Below are 17,905 nucleotides of genomic sequence, written 5' to 3'. Positions count from 1 at the left end.
CCTGTCTCTGCAGTTTCCTCTTCTTTGGGATTTCTCCTCTATCATTTTCCTTACCTCAGTACTCTATGAGGCCTTCAACAGCCTGCTTCTACCTACCTACCTACCTACCTACCTGGGTTTTCTTCTTCTTCTCAGCAGGAGTATCCATCTGCCCCAATTACTACTCTATCATACCCTAAAAAAGTGGACTGGAGGGTTAGAGATGGGCTGCAATTAGAGACAACCCTTCCCTGGAGAAAGCCTCCCTCTGTCTAGAGTGGAAAGTCAAGAACAAGTCTGTAGAAAGGCCAGAAATACAGGCCAAATTCATAAATCCAAACCTGGGGCTAAAACAAAATACAGTGTCTATTAACTGGAATCTCTTGGTGTCCTAGGCAACCTCTCCCTAAGAGCATTAGCAATTTCTGGGTGTTAATCTCTTGGCATGAGTTTAGTGGAAAATGTGATCATCTTTGGCAAAACTGCAATAGCAAGTTCTATCCAGTTAACGAGAAGAATACATGGCCATCTTTGAAGGATGCTCTGCACATGAGACCATAGCAGCTTGCTGTTAGAGCTCGGGTGCAGTCTGAATTCATGTTCTGAGTGATGCTGCTTGCTCTGGGAATCGAGGCTCTCTCTTTGCCATACTCTTTACCTGTCATAGCAGCATCCTTTGGGGTATTTTCAGAGTGGGGCAGGAGTTACATCGGAGTTGGAGAGGGAGGTTTGTTTTGAGCCTGGCTTTGCCAATGGCATCACCCTCTGAAGGCAGGGAGCTAATGTGAAGAGAGAGCCACAGACTCACTGTTTCTTCATCTGTGTTTCCCCAGCCTGCACAGACAAGGAGTTGAGAAACCTGGCTTCCCGGCTGAAAGACTGGTTTGGAGCGCTTCATGAGGACGCCAACAGAGTCGTTAAGCCCACCAGCTCTGACACAGCCCAAGGCAGTAAGACCACTTGACTTTTGCTCATTTATTTCATTTTAAATATTGCATTTCCTGACCTGGCAGACATTGTTAATTTAGCAATACCATTTTATAATGTGTACTGCATTAAAGTATACATTGATTTTAAACTATGCATCATTTTCAGAAATGTTAAAATTTGGAGGAGAAATAGAACTCCTTCTATATTTTAAATTTTGATTGCAAAAATGTTATGTTTATCATAGACATTTTGGGAAATACATTAAGTATATAGGAGAAATACAGAAAAAATCTATAACTCACCATTTAAGTCCTATAAGCATGTTGTGGTATATACTTCTTTTTTATCATACAGGAAAATTATATATCTATTTAAATATATATACACACATATATTCATGTGTGTTTATGAATATATTTATGAAGTTTGGATCATATATTACAGATTGTTTTATGACCTGCTTTCATCATTTAGCAATATACCCTGACTTTCCATGTCAGTAAGTAGTATTGTGCTTCGTAATAGCTCTATAGAACCCCAGGTTAATGATATAATTTAATTAGACCTTTATTTTGTGACATTTAGATTATTACTAATAATTCACTATTATAAACAACACTGTAGCAAACATCACTGAAGATATAGCTTTGTGTACATTAGTCAGAATGCTTTTTGGTTTCCGTAGAAACTCCCAAACAAGCGCCCTACCGTAATTAAAATGCAAATTCCTCAATCTGGCCAGCTGCTGAATTGGGAGAGACCACACACGGCATCTTTATAAATTGGGAGATAACTCATGGTGAGGCCTTCCTTCTATTTGTACTTTGATGAAGTTTGTCGATACCTTTAACTCAAGGTGGCAGGAGGTAGGCTTCTCCGCACTGGGTGTGGCAGGCAGCACGATGGATTACGGAACAACATAATTGTTCAAATACGTATGGTTTTGCCATGACCTTTTCTAGGTAGCCATTTTTATATTGCTATGTCAAAATATAAAAGCATTTTTTTGTTGCTTATATATATAAAACCCCATCCCTGACTCCTACACAGGGTATCATTACCTTTTTGGACAGAATTTCTGAAAGTAAGATCCTGGAAAAAGTTACTTTGGTAACTATTGGGATCCAAAGTTTAATCAGCATCTGGTCTTCAGCCAAATTAAAATTATCTCCTTAAACTTTGGATATTCTTTGCTACCCTTAGCCCTCTAGGGATATGGTAGAGAATGGTGGTCTATGGTATGTTTAATTACTTGCGTTAAAGGTATGGAGAAACTTCATTAAAGGGCAAATATGAGGGCCTACCTTAGGTCTGGATCTTTTACTTTAAGGGAAAGTTAGTGTTTACATCCCAGAATCTAAGTATCCAAAGAGTGGTCCTGGGTGGTTGTTATCTAGGGGAATGGTGGAGTAAGATGGTTTCTTTCTACTCCTGCTGGAGGTTTCCCTGGGAGTTTGTGGACAATTTGTTCAAACATGGCTGAAAACCAGGCCCATGGGCTTCCTGAACAACTTTCAACAAAGAGGAGATTTAAGCCAGGAGAGTGGTTCCTAGCAGCCTGAAGTCCCAGGAGACTTCTTCCACAGACAGCTGGGGAGCCTGCGAAAGACCTGCCCTTGGCCAAAAGCAAATTGAGTCCCCAAAGAGGCTTTTAGTTTTGATGTCCTGAAGCACTTGAAGTGATGGGAAAGTAAAGGAATGATGCTTGGCTGGCTTCCAAGACCAGAGCCGGGAGAGAGATTTCCTCAGTCCAGGAGCTCTGAAGCAGATGTTGGTGAACCCAGGAGGTCCCTCATGCCGGAGGCCAATTAGAAGAGCTGCTCTGTTTCCTGCTGAGTCACAGGCACCAGATGCAGCTGCACCTTTTCTAGAACCTTCTGAAGGGAAAGGGAGGATGTAGGAGACTGGACATTTTCACTGTTGCTCAACCAGTTTACAATTCTTTCTTGTCTTTAGTCAGCAGTACACTCCTCTTTCCTATGTATTAAAAAGTCTATTTCTCTAAAATTGATTCATTTTACATAAAAATTCTATGCAAAAATGTGTCAGCGTAAATAGTTTTCACTAACTCAGTAGCCCCTGAGATCGTCATCATCACCAGAATTGTTCAGTCATGACCTTCAGTTAAAGAAGAGGATATCTTATGTTCCACAGGCCCTCTTCTTGAAAAAGGGGGCATTTTCTAAGGTGTGCTAGATTTCTATTAAAATGAATACATTTTAAAGTGGAAAGATTTTATGTGTCTTGCAGTAGCTAGAGAACTTTTCTCAACAAATATGTTTACTAAGCACTCAACTATGTGCCTGTACTGGCAGATGCTACTGAAGGAATCAAGATGGCCGTTTCCCTCAGGGAGTTCATAGTCTAATTAAGGCAGTGACAGAAAGGGGAAGCACAGCATTCTATGAGACCTTGGCAGAGGACGTGCTGAACTTATTTTACTGGCATTTGGACAGTTAAGAACTTTCTGTGAAGACACTGCTTTAAAAAGGGGGTGTGCACTTTGTTGTATCTTATATCCTGCTGACTAAGCAAGGGCTCCTGATACATAGAGGCTTCATGACTGGACTATGGATAAGAACCCCAGGAGTGGACAACCACGTGGATAGTCACTCACATAACCCAGCATGGCCCAAGATTACAGTCACTGTAGCACTCCCTTGCACTGCCCATACCTACCCTAGCAAACTGGATATCCTCAAGGCAAGAGAACCATGCAATGCAGAAGGCAGCCCAGGGAGAGGAAGGACCCAGGATATAGACTTGGGATCTGGCTGCCTGGGTTTGATTTCCACATCTGTCTGACTTGGAGCAAATTATTGAAGTCTTGAGCCTTATTTTTTCATCTACAAAGTGGAGATATCATGCCATTTCATAGGCTGCTGCATACATTCAGTGAAATAATTATAAAGTGCTTAAAAGAGTGCTTAAGATATAGTAACACATAAAACACAAAAGTTAACTTTCATCATTATTCTGGAAAACTAAAACTAGTCCTAGAAATCCAGTTTGTGAAATAACTTGGGATTGCACAGCACCTTTGATTTGGAAAGAAAGAAATGTTTTAGATTTGGGGCATGCCTTCTCTGAGGTTTGTCTACAGTAGACCTAATACCAGCATATTAAGCCAAGGGTTATTGTTCTAGTACATAACAGTTTCCATTTGTGGAACCAAATACTTCTTTAAGAAAACTTCTTCCTCCTCCAGAGAAATATGAAAAATTATTGTCTGAGTGGATTTGGATTCCTTGTCACATATCTCTTTAGGGAATTGTGGAAAAGAAGAATGATGAGCATGCAGGTACCTGGCCTCTACTTGGCTTTAACAGTCCTTTGGGACAGAATCAGTGTTTCTGTATTATATTATGTAGTTTCATTTTACTGCCATCCTTTCTTTGTACAATATTTTCTTTTGTTTTTTTTTCCAAAATTTTTTTCCTAAATATAAAAGCAAAGTTTTCAGGAATATAAGTTATTCCTCGTACTCACCAGGCTTGTATTCTTCCTTTTTGGCATACCCGGTTCCAACAAGCCTAGGAAATGAAAACTCATTTACATCACAGACAAATTAGCATCAGGGATTTGTTCCCTTTAGATCATATTTTCTTCAAATGCTAACTTCTGTTTTGGTGCATTTTTAATTACTCCATTAAAAAAACACTAAAACAAAAAGACTGTAATAGAGTAGTAGAGGGTCACTGAGACTGGGCCCAGAGAAAGAAACCACCTAAAAATCCACCGCACGGAGGTGGAGGTGGTCAGCACCAGGCATCCTCTTGGAGCAAAAAGCTGAGGAGTGAACAGGCAGGGAAGGAAGGCTTGGCGGTGGCTGAGTCATGTCATTCCCTTGGCAGGGTTTGACACCAGCATCCTGCCCATCTGCAAGGACTCCCTTGGCTGGATGTTCAACAAGCTGGATATGAACTATGACCTTCTGCTTGACCAGTCTGAGATCAATGCTATCTACCTGGATAAGTATGAGCCCTGTATCAAGCCTCTCTTCAACTCGTGTGATTCCTTCAAGGACGGCAAGCTCTCTAACAATGAGTGGTGTTACTGCTTCCAGAAGCCTGGAGGTAAGGTGGAGGGGGGCGGGGGGAGGGCAGAGCCCAAGCAGCCTTGCTGGGGCAGGGAAGGACCTCATATCACCTATCAGGGAGGCAGATAGAGATCAGCAGGCAGAAGGACATAGCTAGAGAATAAAGAATTCAGCCCATGTAATGGCAGGTCCAAAGGCTTGTTTCTCCTTATTTCCACTTTTAGCATGGCATATTAGAAAATTCTTTATTTCAGGCTGCTCCTCTCTTTGGGAAAACCTCTTAATCATATTATGCCTCAGGTTGCTCATCTGCAAAATGGGTTTAGAAGCCCCTTTGTTACATAATTCTCTAGATCACTGTGAGATTCTCAATGTGAACAATACTATACAGATATGAGTATAATTCCCATTATTAGATGAATTCTCAATATCATGTGTTCCCCTTAGAGAAATCCACTTATATCACTTGCTCTAGAATAAGTATAGATTCATGCTGAGTGTCTATATAAGGATATTTTGGTTATAAGTAAATGCCAGCTAACAAGAAAGAAAAAGGCAGGATTTGGGAACTGTATGGAAAGGATATGGCCATAGCTCATATAACACAAAGTCAGACCTGAGAAGCAGCCTAGAGAGGGAATTCAGACTATGAACTGGAAAATTCTGAGGAGTCCAGGGGCCAGCACTCTGACTCTCCATGCAGGTAGGGTGGCATGGTCTGGCTTCATTTCCCTGGAAGCCTCCTGGAGACTGTGCCCACTTGTGGTGGTTCACAATTCATAGGACTAGCAGACAATGCCTTGTGTCTGAATTCTAATCCAAATGCCCAGAAAAATATGGGCCAGCCTGGTTCAGGTATCCAAGATAATATACTATAAAACTGGCAGGACTCAACCCCAGGAAAACAGGATTTAAAAAGTAGGAAAGTAAAGTAGATTATGCATGTATATACATATAACACATGCAGATAGTAAAAAATTAGGCATCTGTTTTAGTTTGCCAAAGCGCTGCCTAGGCAAAGTGCCAGAAATGTGTTGGCTTTTATAAAGGGTATTTATTTGGGGTAATAGCTCACAGTTCCAAGGCTGTGAAAAGTCCAGCTCAAGGCACCATACGAGGTGTTTTCTCACCAAAGTCAGCTACTCGTAACCCTGGCATTGCACGTGGTGAAGTAAGATGGCAGCTGTTCTCTGCGGAGGTCTCTGCCTTCTCCTCCAAAATCTTCTGTCTCTTGGAGCTCAGCTGTGAGCAACCAGGATAGAACTTGTCTCTTTCTGAGCCTTAGCTCTTTGAGCCTCTTCAGGGGCTTCTGTTTTCCTGAAGTCCTCTCGCTTACATTGCAGAATCAAATATAATGGCTTTCTTTTTCTATGTTTGTCTGAGTGAGTCTCTGTTTTTCTGTTTATATCAGACCCACCAAGGGGGCAGAGTCTCAACCCGAGTCATGCCTCACTGACCAATCAAAAGTCCTAAAGTGGTCTTATCAGTAATCTAATCAAAGCCACTTCAACTGGATTTAATGCAATCAAAGGATATCATACTTAGAGGAATAATTTACAAATATAATCTTTCTCTTATTTTATTTTCATAAAATAATTTCGAACTGCCACAGCATTACAAAAGGGCATTCGGTAAAAATTGTAAACATTTTCTAAATGTAAATGTGTATTTATACAAGACATATTCCAAAAAGTAGAATCACTGGTTAAAAGGACATGTTCATTTTAAAATTTGAAGAGTATTGCCAACTCACCCTCCAAAGGTGATCTACTAATTTTTATTTTCACCAAAAACATAAGATTAACTGCTTTGATCATTGCCAAACTGAGGAGCAAGAAATTATACCTTCTTATATTTCATTTCTCATATTATGAGTTAGGTTGGGTGTTCTAATACATGTTTGAGACACAAATTTACTTTTCTATGAAATGTGTTCTTCGAACATTTTTTCTATTAGGCTCTTGGTTGTTTCTTTAGAAGAACCTTTTCTCTCTATATCTATATATATTTTTTAAGGAATGAGAATTTTTATTAATTTCAAATCCCAAACATATTGTAAAGCTAAATCAAAATGGATTTCAGGAAGTAAAAGAGGAAAACTGGTGAAAACTTACAGATTGCACATATAACATTTTAATGGCTAGGTACAGAGGATTGACTGTCTTTTAAATTAGTTTAAACAGCAATTTTAATAGAAAATGATTGGAATTTGTACAGGCTATGCTTTCAACAACACTATACAGTCTACATCAATGACGAGGAAGTGCGTGAGCTGTGAGTATAACCTGTATTAGCCTTTGCAAACTTCCATACTTTTCAACCAACTCATTTTAATAGTAGCATACAATTGCTCCCAGTTTATAGCAGGAAGAAATATTAAAAATTTCCCAAACATTAAGTTCTGATATATTTTTTATATTTTAAATTTTTTATTTTGAAATAATTTCAAACTTGCAGGGCAGTTGCAAGAATAATACAAACCCCAAAGAAATGCAGCATGCCCCCACATGCCCAGATCCACCATTTTAACCTTTTGCCTCCTCTGTCCTAATTATCGACTAAACATTTGAGAGCAGATTGCACACATCATATTCCTTGAACACATAAAACTTCCAAACAAGGATATTCATTCATGCGATCACCTTAAAAGTGCAGTCATCAAGTTAAAGAAATTTAACATTGATATAAAGCTTACATCCTATTCCAAGTTTTCTTATGTCCCAATAATGTCCTTTTTTAAAATATATATATTTTTAAAATAGGGAAGTTATCAGTTTACAGAGAAGTCACATAACTTAGTATTCCCATATATACTCCTATTGTTGACACTTTGCTTTAGTGTAGTACCTTTGTTAAAATTGATGAAAGAATATTAAAATAGCACTATTAGCTATAGTCCATAGTTTACATTAGGAGTGTTTTTCCCATATACCACTCTATTATTAACACCTTACATTATTGCCTTATTTGTTATAATTCACAAAACACACACACATACGCACAAAAACATTCTTGTACTCTGAACTCCAGCCCATTTTCCACAGCAGGTTTCACTGTTATATAGTCCCATGTTTTATCTTCTAACTTTCATTCTAGTAACATACATGACCCAAATCTTTCCTCTTTCAATCACATTAACAAATATAATTCAGCATATTAAATATACTCACGATAATGTGCTAGGATCACCACCATTCATTTCCAAACCTTTACAATCAACCTAAATAGAAATTTGGTACAAATTAATAAGCATCAGCTTCCATTCTCTACAGTAACCTATATTCTAGATTCCAAATCTGAGTTTGCTTATTATAATTAGCTCATGTCAGTGAGATCATACAATATTTGTCCTTTTTTGACTAGCTTATTTCATGCAGCATAATATCCTCAAGGTTCATCCATGTTGTCGCATACATCAAGACTTCATTCCTTTTTACAGCTGAATAATATTCCAGTGTATGTATATACTATATTTTGTTTAACCACTCATCAGATGATGGACACTTGGGTTGCTTCCATCTTTTGGCAATTATCAATAATGCCTCTTGAAATATCTATTTAAGTCCCTGCTTTCAATTCTTCTGGGTCTATATCTCGTAGCAGGATTTCCGGGTCATATAGCAATTCTATATTTATCTACCTAAAGAACTGCCAAAATGTCTTTCACAGCAGCTGCACCATTTTACATTCCCACTAGCCATGAATGAGTGTTCCTATTTCTCCACACCCTTGTCAACGCTTGTAGCTTTTTTTTTTTAAATAGTGGCTACTCTATTGGGTGTAAAATAATATCTCTTGGTTTTGATTTGCATTTCCTTAAAAGCTGGTGATGTTGAGCATCTTTTCCTGTGTTTACCCACTTGTATTTCCTCTTTGAAGACATTCAAATTGCCCATTTTTAATTGAGTTCTTTGTCTTTTCATTGTTGAGTTGTAGGATTTCTTTCCATATTCTGGATATTAAACACTTATCAGATATGTGGTTTCCAAATATTTTCTCCCATTGAGTGGGTTGTCTTTTTACTTTCTTGACAAAGTACTTGGATGCACAAGTATTTAGTTTTGAGGAGGTCCCGTTTATCTCTCTTTTCTTTTGTTGCTTGTGCTTTGCATGTAAAGTCTAAGAAACCATTACCTGCCACGAGATCTTAAAAATACTTCCCTACATTTTCTTCTAGGAATTATTTAGTCCTAGTTCTTATATTTAAGTCTTTGATCGATTTTTAGTAAAGTTTTGTTTATGGTGTCAAATAGGTGTCCTCTTTCATTCTTTTAGATATGGATATACAGTTCTCCCTGCACCATTTATTGAAAGAGACTATTTTTTCCCAATTGGGTGAACTTTGTAGCCTTGTTAAAAATCTTTAGCCATAGGTGTGATGGTATATTTCTGAACTCTCAATGCTGTTTTGATCACTGTAGCTTTTTAATATGCTTTAAAGTTAGGAAATATGAGTCCTCCAACTTTGTTCTTCTTTCTCAAGATGTTTTTGGCTATTTGGGGCCCCTACCCTTTCAAATAAATTTGATAATTGGCTTTTCCTTTTCTGCAAAGCAGGCCGTTGGAATTTTTATTGGGACTCTGTTGAATCTGTAAATCAATTTGGGTAGAAATTTAGCCTTCCAATCCATGAACAAGGAATGTTCTTCCATTTATTTAAGTTGTCTTTAATTTCCTTTAGCAATGTTTTGCAGTTTTCTTCATTCAAGTCCTCTCCAACTTTGGTTAAATGTTGTCCTAGATATTTGATCCTTTCAGTTGCTGTTGTAAATGTACTTTTTTTCTTGATTTCCTCCTCAGATGGATTATTACTAGCATGTAGAAATGCTATGGATTTTTGCTTGTTGATCTTGTACCCCACCACTTTGCTGAATTTATTAGCTCTAGTTGCTTTAAATTTTTCAAGACTTTCTATATATAGGATCTGCAAATAGTGAAAGTGAAATAGTGAAAGTTTTACTTCTTCCTTTTCCAATTGGATGTCGTTTAATTCTATTTCTTGCCTAGTTTCTCTGGCTGAAACTTCCAGTACAATATTGAGTAACAGTGGTAACAGTGATAATCCTTGTCATGTTCCCAATCTTAGAGGGAAAGCTTTCATTCTTTCACCATTGAGTATGGTGTTACCTGTGGGTTTTTCATATATGCCCTTTATTTCATTGAGGAAGTTTCCTTCTGTTCCTATTTTTCTAAGTGTTTTCATCAAGAAATGATGCTGAGTTTTATCAGATGCCTTTTCTGAGTTAATTGCGATGATCATGTGACTTTTTCCCATCGTTTCGTTAATGTGCTATATTATATTAATTGATTTTCATATGTTGAACCACTGTTGCATACATGGCATAAAACCCACTTGATCATGGTGTGCAATTCTTTTTATGTGCTGTCGGATTTTATTTGCAAGTTTTTTGTTTGTTTGCTTTGTTCTTGGGGCCCTTTTGTGTGCAGCGGCCCTAAGAGGCTTGTGTTCTGCCCTGGGTCTCTGAGGTCTTAGGTCCCTGTGTCTGGATAGGCCATCGGTATGGAATTCTTTCTGCTGTGAGTCTAGTCTCATTTCCCTGGTGGGAGGGAGCTGGGCCATGCTGCCTTTGTGAGAACAAGTGAGAGTGAGGAAAGGGGAACTGGCACAGAACTCTCCTGCCTGAGATTTTCCTGGTTCCCAGTTCAGCTTTTGCAGAGTCCTCCTCCAGTCTCTACTGTCCTCCAGACTTCCAAGCTTAGTCCTTTTATTTGCTAAATCTCTCGGGAGGCTTTTTCAGGGCCTATCTTACATTGCCATATTGATGACATCATCCAAATATTAGGTTTTGATTTACACTTCCCTGAAGTACCCAGGGTTGTCTTTTGCTACAGTGGTTGAGTCCAGGAAAATGTCCAAATCAAGGCACAGTCAGGGTGATGCTTTATTCCTGAAGACTGGCTGCCAGCAATTCTCGGCTCCTCTCAGAACTCTATATTAAGGGCATTGTAACTTTTTCAGTCATAAGTTTTGCAATGTTTTAAATCCCCAACTTTGATTTTGTACAATTTTGTTAGAGAAGAATTTTAAGATATCCAATTTCTCAATCTTATTTTATAGCTTCTTAGAAGCCATAAAGCTTGTGGTTAAGCTTAAAAATTTCCCACTTTAAAACAGCAAAGCAATTCTCTTCTGTTCTGCACTCCTTTTGGTGTGGTGGTAGTGTTTTACTGTCTTACCACACTGGATTTTATTCTGGTGTTTGGACAATTAGGGTCTCAACCCTCACTCCCACATGGTAATCCAGGTGCCCTTCTGCCGTTTATTGACTAACCTTTCTCCCTCCAATTTGAAATGCTTCTTTTAATATATTTAAAACTCCTATATATTTGTCTATCCCTGGATATTCTGTCCTATCTAATCATAAACCAGTTCCAAAGTATTTAAATTACAGTTGTTTTAAATATGCTTTAAAATCTAGTAGAGCTACCCTTTCCTGCTGTTAATCTTTTTTTTTCAGAATTTTTCTGAAAATTCATATATGCTTCTTTTCCTCTTTGAACTTTAGAATCCATTTATCTAATTTTAAGAGTTCCTGTTGGTAAGATTAGAATAATCCAGGAAGGATTGATCGCTATATAATACTGACAGTTATCCTCAAACAGGACCTATTAACCTGGGAAGTTGCACTTTTTTGTTCCCACAGATATTTACTTTATCTGTTGTTGTTACCATTGTAATTTTCCATTATGTTTCCTCACATGGTTTCAGTATTAATTGTGTGCCTAGCTGCCTTGCTAAAGTCTCATTTTGTTTATAATAGTTATTCTGGTTGATTTGCTTGGATTTTTCAGGTGTGCAATATCATCTGCAAATAGTGATAATTATTTATCTTCCTTTTCAATTTTTACACCTCATTTCTTTCACTCTTCTCTTTGCATCAGCTAGTACCTCCAAATCAATGTTAAATAATGGCCATGGTTTTTACTTTACTAGAAATGCTTTTAATGGTTCAGCATTAAGCATAATGATAGCTTTAGGCTTAAGTTCCTATAAAATCATGGCAGTCCTCATCTGAATTTCTTAGAACCTGAGTGAGGCAAAGCCTAAGTGCTTATGCTCACCTGAGGCTGCCACGCCAGGGCTTCAAGAGTGCAGTTCCTTGCTGGTTGCCTGGCCACAGGAGAGGTCTCTGGCCAGGCAGCCCTTTTAGCATCTGCTCAAGAAGCCAGGATTCCCATCTGTGGCTTTGCATGGCATCTAGGACTTGCTCTAGTTCTTCCTGGTCCCCTACCCCTGCTTCTGTCTTCTCATTTTTTGTATTTCCTCCATTTTCCTATTCGGGCCTTTGTTCTGTTGTGAGGTCCGCACTATCTCCTTCCCTAACCCAGACCCAGCTCTGGGATTTCTCTATTTTACTTTCACATTTCTTTCATTTATTGTATTGTTATTTTATCTAATACTTTGAGGAAGTGATTGTTTATTCTTTCCTGCTTATTAATACATTTGAGGCTAAACATTTTCTTTAAAGCACTTCTTTAGTTATTGACTGTCAGCATTGAAATCTAGTATTTTTATTATGGTTAATTTATAGATATTCTTCAGTTAAGGCTAGGTGTGCCTTAGTGATCTAAGAACTGTTTGAGAGAACACTTTTCATGTGGTAGGATTATTTGTTCATTGGATTGCAAGGTTTATATTTCAGGGTTTTTTTGCCCCTAAAAAGTCTAATAGCAATTATAGTCCCTGAATTACTCCTTGAAGGTTTGAAAATATTTCTATTTTCTTTATTTATTTATTAAAGATTTATTTATTTATTTAATTCCCCCCCCTCCCCTGGTTGTCTGTTCTTGGTGTCTATTTTCTGCGTCTTGTTTCTTTGTCCGCGGCACGGGAAGTGTGGGCAGCGCCATTCCTGGGCAGGCTGCTCTTTCTTTTCACGCTGGGCGGCTCTCCTCACGGGCGCACTCCTTGCGCGTGGGGCTCCCCCACGCGGGGGACACCCTTGCGTGGCACGGCACTCCTTGCGCGCATCAGCACTGCGCATGGCCAGCTCCACACGGGTCAAGGAGGCCCGGGGTTTGAACCGCGGACCTCCCATATGGTAGACGGACGCCCTAACCACTGGGCCAAAGTCCGTTTCCCTCTATTTTCTTTAAAGATTAACTTCTTGGAGTCAGAGTTTCTTATCCTGATAATTTTTTTTTAACGTTTTTATTCTAGCATTGGATATAGCTATAGGAAAAAGTGAAACCACTCTAGCTTCTTTCCTTTTTATTAGCAAGGCTATTGTTTACCTAGAAACCACAAAGTTTCTTTACCTTTCAATTACTTAAATTTCCAAGAACATGTCTCAGCTTTGTTCTCACTTATTTTTTCTTGAGATGAGGTCCAGAATTAAATCTTTTTTTTTTAAATTATGTTTTCAGGAATCTTTGAAAACTTTATTGTTCGTTTGATTGGTCTCTTCTCTGGGACATGAATAACGTGTTTCATATAAATTTTATTGCATTGGATGTAGACTTTATTTCTTTCATTGCTCAATTTCCTCTTCCTATGTCATTTTAATGCATCTCTGCACTGAACTCAACTTGCAGTCTATTTTTAATTAGGTCCTTTGACTTCATAGAGAAATTCTTTGGTATTTATTTTCATCTGCTCAGCAGCACAAATATTCTGATATGAATCCTTCATCTGGAGCTTTGTCTTGTTGCTATCCACTGTTTTCCTTGCAGCATTTTAAAGTAGATATTCATTTTCCCTTATCTTTCAATATGCAGAGTTTTTTGTTTTAAGATTTGACAAAATTTATAGATCAACTCTCAGGAAAACAAAAATAATGAAACAGCAATATAGCAGACATTTATAGAAGAACACTTGTTCTTTGTCATTATACTAAGTATTTTATACACAATACACCATTACATTTACAATAAGTAGAGTTTTTTAATTGCTGTGGGACAACTGGGGAAACGATCAGTACTTACAGCTAGCAGGAAATAACTTCCCTCATAGTAAAACTGTCTGCTGTGGTGTTTGTATGAATGATTTTGATTTTTCTGCTTTTCTCAGGAGCCAACAGTGCTCAAAATACTACGGTTTTTTTTTTCTTTCTGCATAGTTACAAAGTTGAGATTTCCATTTGCAGAATAGGGGAAATAATGGTATCTACCTCATATGGTTATTGTGATTATTACAATAATTAAGACAATTGCCTGACACATTTAAGAATTCAATAAATGCTCATTATTTATCACAATAAATGTGACCTTTTATCATCACAGATGGAGTATGTTTCTCCTTTCTTTTTTGTTTTCAGTTAGAATCTTTCTCCTTTACTCAGAAAGCATCTTAAAACCAGAAGTCAATAAAATGTATTTTTACAACTAGTTTCTCCAGGGAGCAAGCAGCAAAACCAGGTGGCACTGTCAAATCCACAGGGTGACAGATATAAGATGTAAATAGGTGCACAGATGGTTTAATGCAAGTGTGAGGCCTCTAGAAAGAGGCAATGAAGCCAAAGGTAAGAACTCCGAGAATCCAAACACTTCTGCCAATGCCTGGAGGACCATGAGCCACAAGATCTGCAAATGCAAGTCTTGGTAAAACTCTGAAGATAATTAATGAGGCCATCTTTCTTTTTGCTTGGAAATGGAAGGCAGTTCTTCTTTAGGGAGGTAAAAGGGCATCACACACTGTTATACACTGTACTAGCTGCATGGCCTTCACTGCATCTGTCCTTACATGAGGGGTAGTGGATTCATGCTGCCTCATATGAGATACCTTCCCACGCAACATGTTTCACAGCTGAGGGCTCTGAGACTGAGTGGGGTAAAGAGACTTGCCCAAAATACTTAGCAAGGAAGTGGCAGCGCCGAGATTTATTTAAGGTCTCACTCTTAACCACTCTGCCCCCTTCCTCTCTAGATCTCTTCTGTATCTCTGTAATTTTTCCTGGAGGTCTGGGTTTTCCTTTTCTTGGGTAGTGAGGCATGAGACCCAAAGTAGCCATCCTAACCCTCTTTCTTCACTGCAGCAAGGTCTGCGGTAGATTAAGTGTTTGTTACCTTCTGGTTAGTTGGTCTGTGGATCCAGAACACTAGCCACTAATAAGCCTTGACCCCATTCTCAGATCATAGAAGCCTTAGATAGTGTATACCTGCTAATATAAAGAGAAACGTAATTAGCAAATCACCTCTTAGACACCTGGTATTTACTTGAGTTGGTGGCGGGAAGAAAAAAATCCTGTACAATGCAGTAGCCCCCAAATACTTTTTTAAGTACCCCATGGTAAGAGGTTTTTTTGTGTGTGTTTTTTTAAAATTAGTAACACTAATGGCCTGAACTTGTTTTTCCATATAGTAACAGCATATGGAGCTATTCTGCTCCTAGGTGTGTCATTGTCTACATTTCCCGTCAAGAGTGAAGCCAATCATTAGAGATTATATCCCACACCATCTGGAAGCTGACTTTCATAAATTATTTTTTAGGTCTCCCTTGTCAGAATGAAATGAACAGGATTCAGAAGCTGAGCAAGGGGAAAAGCCTGTTGGGTAAGTACTATTTCTTGCTACTCGTTTAAACAACTAATTAAACCATCGATGTTGAGCACGGTGATGGTTATTCAATTAGGGACCAGTGTTTCGTGAAAGGAATGCCTCTTTCTGCCCCAGGCAATGCTCATCAAAGCAGCTGGTAATATGCCACAGTCAGCTGGCCCCAAACAGAACTGCTGCACGCTCCATCCTCATCAAGAAGAGAGTCAAAGTTTACCCCTGGACCAGGGGCCAGGTCAGCTGAGCTGGAATCTAGCAATGCCTCCTCTGCTAACTACTTCCTGACCTTGGGCTACAGTGAACCTTAGCTTTCTCTTCTTTCAAATAGGGTCATTTGAAGAGAGCTCTCAAATGTCCCTTTCAACTCTAAACTTATAAGTCTATAAATGATAGCATTTCCTAGATTGTCCAGATCAAGTTATTCATCCAAGGGAGAACATGAAATTTACAGCTAGGTGTCAAGGAATGAATACTCTTAAGTATTTTTCTTTGTCTTCATGAAATCCCTAGAGAAAAGCATTTACAATGTTTAAATACTGAACATTTGTCCAAATGTTAAGGCAGAGGCAAACGGGTTATGTTTCCCGCTCAACCCCCACCCCCAGTGTGAATCTGAGGCAGAGGTAAAGGTAATAAATGCTGGTCCTTCAAAGCTTTGCCTTTTAACTAGGAACCTCTTTTCTCCACAAGAAGGTGATACTATGGCATTCAGGCCAGATGTCACTGAGATGTTGGTAAAACCTCATTTGTTTCCAGAAGAAAGGAGTCTGTCTGCATTGCTTTGCTTGCTTTTTTAAAAAGAGAGCTGACAACTGCAACACAATAATCCAAAATTATTCTTGTTAAGCATTCAGAGGCAGGTGTATTCCCTAAGCATCCTGCCATTTCAGAAGTTTATTTATTTACTTGAAAGAAATGAGCAAGTTTTCTTGCAGACAGTCAAATGTAGAAATCTGAGAATTCTAGCAATTTCTCCTCTTCTCATTTTTAGGTCACCTCAAAGTACATAGTCCCTCTTCTGCTTTTTTCCACTTCTGTTAACACCCTATTCAACTCAGAAAGAACCAATAACTCCCAAGTTGTCATGATTTTGACCCCTCTGGGCCTCAGTTTCTCTTGCATATAAAAAGACATAAAGTTGTCCTCCTGATAAAAAATCAGAGCAACTGGGTCCCTCTTCCCCAGGTTTTCCAGAGCTTGTGAGTAATGATCTTAAGCTTCCATGTGGGATGTTATTTTAGGTTTCAGTACAGGTAGTTCTAGAACTACAGAATGCTATATTTCAAATTTGATTGGAAATGGCTCTTATTTTTTGTATCTATTTGTAATTAATCAAACATGTAACGTATGTGGCTTAAGAGAAAATGTATCATTTTCCCATGAATGAAATGTGCACCATTGTACCACCATGAATCTCACCCAATGTTCAAGTTTGTTTTTATCACATCTCCCCATATATGGAGATTACTCAAGCTGACTCATAAAGATGCCATTCATTTGTTTACAAAATAGTTTTTTGCATGAGGAAATCTAATGTAATAATTGTGTATTCAGGGCCATTCAGATTCAAAAATAAAACAAATTACAATCAGTTATAATTACCACCTACTAATAAAAATGCTAATCCTATTACATTATAAATTTAGTGCAGCACCTGCTTCTTACCATCCTGGTAAGTGGTGGGGGGCAGTCTACGAAGTGCTGGTGTTTTCTATCTCCTGGTCAAAAAGGAGGCTCAGCATTTCCCCCACTCTCCACTTGTTCTCTTCCTTTCACAAATCTCTCTGCCTCTTGATCCCATGGGCTGTTGAAAGTACCTACTTTTTCTTTTCCTTCCTCCTACTCCCTGCTGATGCCACTGGTGACACCCATAACCCTAAGTGATAGGCATAGTATTCAGGGGTCTTTAAGGGCATCTTCCTATTCATGATCTCATCTGATATCTAAGTACCTGGGCATCTCAGACTAGCCTGGTGAGCAGAGGTGACATCACCAAGAAGGCAGGGTGAGGCATTCTAGGATTCTGTCCCTTCAAACGGAACAAGATCTGACAGAACCATCATTCTCAGGGCTCTGGAAAATGAAGGATTGTAGTAGTTGAACAAACCCAAGAAAACAATTTTAAAGTGGTCAGAAAACCCCATGGCAACCTGTGACACTTCCCAGCATGGTGCAGTACTGGCCTGTGCACCCAGAGTGGATCTCTGGTCCCAGTTTTAGATGAAGCAGAATAACCCTTTTAGCCATACTAGGGTTCATGTATGTTATGCCAGTCTGTCTGATGGCAGCATAAAAGACTGAACCAGGACACTGGTCACATTCTAACCAACCCAGAACTTGCCCTGTTCATAGGAAGCTAGAATACTGGGCACCGAGAATGCTGACTGTGGGACACAGAGTGTAGCACCCAGGAAGAGGGGACATTTATATCCATGGTAAACA

At 38.7% G+C, this 17,905-nt stretch overlaps 1 protein-coding gene across 1 annotated transcript in view; it reads left to right on the top strand.

Annotated features, from left to right (window-relative positions):
- SPOCK1 (SPARC (osteonectin), cwcv and kazal like domains proteoglycan 1) overlaps positions 1-17,905 on the top strand; it is a 569,733-nt gene that overhangs the window by 534,815 nt on the left and 17,013 nt on the right. The window contains exons 7-9 of the mRNA XM_058279114.1: positions 813-929; positions 4,764-4,985; positions 15,398-15,460. Coding sequence (XP_058135097.1) covers positions 813-929; positions 4,764-4,985; positions 15,398-15,460 — 402 coding nt within the window. The remainder of the gene's footprint in view (positions 1-812; positions 930-4,763; positions 4,986-15,397; positions 15,461-17,905) is intronic.

The sequence above is a fragment of the Dasypus novemcinctus genome, chromosome 2 (genome assembly GCF_030445035.2).
Source record: "Dasypus novemcinctus isolate mDasNov1 chromosome 2, mDasNov1.1.hap2, whole genome shotgun sequence".
Taxonomy (NCBI): Eukaryota; Metazoa; Chordata; class Mammalia; order Cingulata; family Dasypodidae; genus Dasypus; species Dasypus novemcinctus.
This window is presented reverse-complemented; position numbering and strand designations above follow the sequence as displayed.